Genomic DNA, 6,311 nt, shown 5'->3' with positions numbered 1-6,311 from the left:
CGAATGGGCTCTAACTGCGTATGATTATAAGTGATTTATGGCTTTTAAAAGAGTTCCTAAACATTTTAATGGACCATAGCGGGCCGAATTTATGTGAACTTTAATTTACTCATTTAACACATTTCTGCCACAAGTAATTGAAGTTATTGTAAACACGTGGGTTTCCTGAAATAAAGACAACAGTTTTCTCTCTCTGCCTCGATCGTTAAAAGTGTAAGTTTTGAAAATAATGATCGAAGATTTCTGATATTCAAAATTGGATGTAATCATCTTCGTGGTTTTGTCGATTCCGGAAGTTAATGGCGCCAACGGCGTCACGCTCCTCAGGATGCGGCAATTCCACAAATATTTTGCAGAATTCATAGACGTGCCGACGCTGTGCACCCCCGAAAAGCATCGCTCATTCTTAAAGATTTACCGGGTTTCATCTCGAATTCCTGGTGTACAATTACCTCTGCAATTTACTAAGGGGAGTACAGATTTAGACGCAGCTAATTTGATGTCAAGGTGTATTTAAAGATCGCGCAATTCCTTCTGTTTATTACCATTAATTATGTTTAATATCGCTTGATTATTTTTTATTTGGAATTAAGAAGTTATTGATGTTTGTTTTGAATGAGCGAGGATGAAGAATGCCGGTATTCATTGGGTTAACAAGCGGCGCCAAACCCTGTGTCGGTCTGTTGGGCGCGCATTTTTGGTGGACCCATGCACATGTGTAGGGTGTAAACTTACAGGGGATCTTAATCACGCGTGTCCCGATCGGCCCGGCCCCTTTCCGTTCCCATAATAACCCCAGAAATTGTTCATCAACCAACGGAGAAGGTGTTAATATTTGAGCATCAAATTGTGGCGGGGCAAAAAACGAACGTAACTAAACATGAGGAGATTCGTTAAGACGCCGGCAAAGAATGCGGACCATTTATTTTAATTGTGTGAGTTATTGGAGCTGCATTAAAAAATATGGAGAAAGGAAACGTTTAATATAATGAGGAGAGCGGTAAATATTGTGAAATTCAAAACACGTTTTATACATGCATCACTCTTAAAGTGACTTAAGTATATTTGTGAATTACTAAGAACTTAAAAATGTTAAATACTTCGCATAGTGTTTGTAATCTGTTTGTAACCGAACTAATCGAGGTTTTAAACCTTAAAAAAAAAATAACAGCACAAACACAAATTTGTGTACTATTTTTAATTTGATCAATTCAAATTTAGTTTTTTTTAAATTTCAAATTGTACTGCGGTTGATCGAAGCCGCACTATTAGAGTTTTATGTTTATATATTATATTAATTAAGAATGTGCTATGCTTTTGCAGCCCAATAAATAAGTTCTATTAGAGTTTAATCATTATTTAAATAAATACTCTAATTTTAAATAAAACTTGATTTCAGTATAAACAAATTTAGTATTGATGATGTTAGAAAGTAAATAATTTAATTATATTTGTTTACTTGTCAACATTCTACAATTGTATTCTAATTTGTATCTTTAAGAAATTACCACTAATGATATACAGTGTCGAATGAGGGCCATAGGATGCGCCAAATCTATTGGAAGATCTTTTACATTTATTTGTCTAGCTTTACCACCACTTAAACAGGATTTCAAAAGAGGAAGCAAATCCACAAACTCTGTCAACAATCGTATACAAATTATGTCGTATTGGGATCCACTTAAGTGAAAATATGTAAGAACATTGTAAAGAGTACCAATGTTGATATAGAGACATTGAAAGTGTCGCATCGAGTTTGCAAAGTAATATTGAGTGGAATGGTCCAATGAATATTAAAATGTGATGTAATGTCCTATGGACGGATGAAAGCAAAGTTGGAAGCGATGGTAAACGTTAGGTAAGACGCCAAAAATGCAGAGTGCAACACTAAAAACACTACAAAAACATTTAAACATTGACGGGTAAGAATTATTTTATAAGGATGCTTCTCAAGGTATGGTGTGGCGGTGGCAATCGCAAGCCCGACAACCGAAATACCGTCAATCAAATTCCCGAAATCCCGACGTTTGAAATGCTAACTGTATCAAAATCCCGACAACCATAATCCCGACTGTATCAAAATCCCGACTGTATCAAAATCCCGTCTATATTAAAATCCCGATAACCATAATCCCAACTGTATCAAAATACCGACTATATTAAAATCCCGACAACCATAATGCCGACTGTATCAAAATACCGACTATATTAAAATCCCAACAAACATAATCCCGAAAAAATCAAATACATTAATAATAATTTATTGCTATTAATAATAAAAGTGTAGCACAAGGTGACTACGCTCTGAAATAATTTAAAAATGTTATTGTAATTTTTTTTGATATAGTCGGAATTTTGACATAGTCAAAATTATGTTTGTCGAGATTTGGAACGTCGGGATTTCGATACAGTCGGGGTTTCAAACGTCGAGATTTCAAAAGACTTCTGTTTTGGATCGAAAAAACGATGCACATATTTGTTATGATAAAATATTCAGAAAGCCTAGTATTCTATACCGCTGGCTACATGCGGGTCCCTAGTCAAGTCAATGCCATGAAGGTACCAATCTGTGTTGAAAAACAATAGATATTCAATGAAATATTAATAACACAATCATTTTTACCTGTATTTAATGGAATTTTAAATAATTTTTGAAGTGTTCTTATTTTATTGTCCTCTGCAAATGTGAGTTTGTTTACAATTTTTGATATCCTTATCAAAAATGATTTTTTTAAATTTTAAATAAATTAAACCTATTGAATAAACAATTAAACGTATGTAACATTTATATTTTTCATTAGTTTACTTAACACGAATTTTCAGGGTTTTGTTTGTACCAATGACTGTTCTTATTTTGTCCGACAATGTATCGAGTGGTAATAAATAATTTTATAATGCTGTGTCCACACTATGTGTTTTTTGAGACATTAATAGGCAACAGTCGTAGCAACTGTTGTCAAATATTGCAATTATTCACTGTGCTTCTATATTGTATTTGGTATATTAGTTAGGATGTAAATAGTTCAATAATATTTGTCTTGTATTGATACAACTTTTAATTTATTGGTTTAAAACATCTCCATTAATTAAAATATTAAAAATATTAATTTTTACACTTTCTTTAGTATACTAAAAATCTCATACCAATAAATAAATAATACGTCTTTTCTATATAATCAAACGTATTTTTTTTATAATTAAATAAGTTTATATGTGAATATAATTGTTAAATACAGAAACTAAAGTTTTGTAAATGAAATTAAAAATAATCCTTAATGTTTTTATTTAATAATGTTATTTTTGTCGCTTTTAATATCTTTCAATTGGGTCTATATCGCAAACCCGACAACCGTCTATTGAAATGCCGACGTTCGAAATCCCGACTGTATTAAAATTCCCGACGCTTGAAATCCCGACTATGTCAAAATCCCGACTACCATAATCAAAACAATATCGAAATCCCGACTACCATAATCCCAACAATATCGAAATCCTGACTACCATAATCCCAATAAAAATCCCGACTACCATAATCCCAACAATATCGAAATCCCGACTACCATAATCCCAACAATATCGAAATCCCGACTACCATAAAACTGTTATTGTAGAAATTTATAATAATAAAAGACACTGTCGGAATTTCGATAGACGGTTTCGAAATCCCGGTTGTCGGGCTTGCGATTGCCACCGCTTTAAATTATGTATGTATCTATGACGATAAAGGAAAGACAATGATTGCATATTGAATATTAGGTTACTAAATTTAAAAAAAATAAATTTATTATATTTATTGAAACGATATAAATTTCAGTCTAGTAGTCAAATTACATTATTTTTTATCGTAAAAAAATTACTCTCCATACAAATGATATCTAACCACGAACGACGCAAATTTTGAGCATCCATTTTCATTATTTTACATACTGTACATGTATAAAGATATAAAATAATTCTCTATATAAACTAACAATAAAAAGAAATAAACAAGGATAATATCACATAAGTTGGATCACGCGTGTTTTATGTTGTATCCTATCCTATCCAATATTTGAGCGTACTAAGTAAGTAATACTCGTCTATTTAAAATAAAAAAGCACCGATTAAGTCATTCTTATATGGTCCAGTTGTCTGCACGTTCAATAACAGCATTTTGAAGGCACGGTTTTGGCATGTGCAATTGAGTCAATGGAAATACCGGGCTCTTCGATTCTGCCTACGTCCGTCGCTTCAAGATCGGTCGAACGTGCCATCAGCGCCGATTCCACGTCTCCTTCGTAAACCTTCAAAGATTTCACGGAGGAATCGCTTGATAATCGAATTAGATCCCTGCTGATCGTTTCGAAGACTTGACCTATTCCCTAATAACAGAAAGATGAAATGTCAAATGTCACGATGAATGCTGTACCTAATACCTGATCTTCTTTCGCCGAGCATTCGAAGTACTGAGCGCCTATTGAGTTGGCGTACTGAAGAGCCTCTTCCCGGGACACCTGAAACAGGAAATTATTGAATTTGTTCCAGATTAGGTATGGTTTCATTACCACTCGATTCTCGCTTAAATCTATTTTATTTCCAATCACGCAGAGCACCATCGGCTCCACCACGTTTCCTTTCAACTGTTGCGCCCAAGTTTGCATGTTCCCGAATGAATCTAAACAGGTAATATCAAACACTAAAAGTGCAGCGTTCGCATTTCGATAGAACATCGGAGTCATAGCTTTGAAACGCTCTTGTCCAGCCGTATCCCAAATCTATATATAAAAAAAAATGTAGTAATAATTAAATAATTAAACCTAATTTCTAATAAACTAATTAATACAATTCCCAATGTATATATTTAGATGAAACTCGCCTGCAGCCTAACAATGGCATTGTCGATGTTAGTTTTGCACGTAAAAAACGAAGCTCCGATTGTTGATGAGATGTTCAAGTTGAAAGCTTTCTGCGTGTATCTGGTAATCAAGCTTGTCTTCCCAACGCCTGCAAAGAAAGATGATTGTCGATCTATTTTTTACTTATTTCTAATTATTAATTAAATAAAACGTAACTTTATTGGTGACATAGCCTTGAACTACAACAAATAAACAATAGTTCTTTCATGACTTGCATTTAAAAATAAGTTATTCTCAAATCCTATTGTTTTTAACTGATATAAACAATTTACTATTAAAAATAATAATAAAAAACAAGTTTCAGCAATAATCATTATAGATAAATCATAAATGATTCAGTTCTAGTAAACATCAGTAAATAAGGAAACTAATGGTTGTAGGTAAACTTTGTAAATAAATAGAGATTTGTAAATTAATTTAATCAACACTGCTATTAATAAAACAAAAATATTATTGTATCATTGCAATGCTAAGAAAACAGGAAACTCCAATATCATTAAAACTTGTAAGTCAAGAAACATTGGGTTTTTACCATAAAGTGATTAATGCATAAAAAATACGAATTTATACTGCAATTCATGGCAAAACAAGTCGCAGTTTGCAAACTCACCTCCGTCTCCCAAAATCACCAACTTTCCAACGATTGTTTTCATGATACCGTTTGCCATACATTCAAATGTGCGGAACAAACCTGGCTTTGAATAACAAACAAACTGGACATGTGTGATCAACGCACACGACAATCGCCTCGTTACTAAACACGGATCATATGTGTTTTGACAATGGCTCGTGTTTATGTTTGAACTGTCAGAATAACAGATGGACACTAGTTTATCGGCGCGTCGTGTTAATGCAAGGCGATGTCTGTAGATGGCAGGATATCATTCCTTCTTCCTCGTCACTAGTCTGAGCACGGAAATACCGTCAATCAAATTCCCGACGTTTGAAATGCCGACTGTATCAAAATCCCGACTGTATCGAAATCCCGACAATCATAATCCCGACTGTATCAAAATCCCGACTAAATTAAAATCCCGACAACTATAATCCCGATTGTATCAAAATCCCGACTATATCGAAAATTTTTATAATAACATTTTTAAATTATTTCGGAGCGTATTATAAAGTGTAATAATTAACTACATACAACTAATACATTTATTATTACATAATTGTTTACTGTTTGTTATATATGTGAAAATATAACAAATATACCTATCTTTTCGACTATAAGACGCAACTTTTTTTTCATAGAAGAATGGACTAAAATTTTTTGCGTCTTATGGTTCGATGGTAAAATTAAAATATTTTTTTCAATAAATTATCTCTAAATTTGAAAATAAAACAAAAAGACTTTCATATAACGTGAGGTATAAACTAAATGTGATCAATTATCAAAACAATATGGAAACAGAG

The 6,311-nt window shown here is 32.9% G+C and overlaps 1 protein-coding gene across 2 annotated transcripts; it reads right to left on the bottom strand.

Annotated features, from left to right (window-relative positions):
• Positions 1-3,765: 3,765 nt before the first annotated feature.
• Positions 3,766-5,705, bottom strand: LOC108562593 (ras-related protein Rab-31-like). 2 transcript variants are annotated; one of them, XM_017920993.1, is made up of 5 exons: positions 5,506-5,705; positions 4,856-4,983; positions 4,545-4,754; positions 4,416-4,493; positions 3,766-4,361 (listed from the first exon to the last, which is right to left on the bottom strand). In XM_017920993.1, exons 1-5 carry the CDS (start codon positions 5,561-5,563, stop codon positions 4,140-4,142), a joined length of 696 nt encoding a protein of 231 aa, XP_017776482.1. In that variant the 5' UTR covers positions 5,564-5,705; the 3' UTR covers positions 3,766-4,139. The 2 variants fall into 2 exon arrangements, with proteins under 2 accessions (XP_017776482.1, XP_017776483.1); XM_017920994.1 differs by having other exon boundaries at positions 4,548-4,754.
• Positions 5,706-6,311: the final 606 nt, after the last annotated feature.

Source organism: Nicrophorus vespilloides, unplaced genomic scaffold (assembly GCF_001412225.1).
Source record: "Nicrophorus vespilloides isolate i.1.1-1 unplaced genomic scaffold, Nicve_v1.0, whole genome shotgun sequence".
Classification (NCBI taxonomy): Eukaryota; Metazoa; Arthropoda; class Insecta; order Coleoptera; family Silphidae; genus Nicrophorus; species Nicrophorus vespilloides.
The sequence above is the reverse complement of the archived record's forward strand: the minus strand, read 5'-3'. Positions and strand labels throughout refer to the sequence as shown.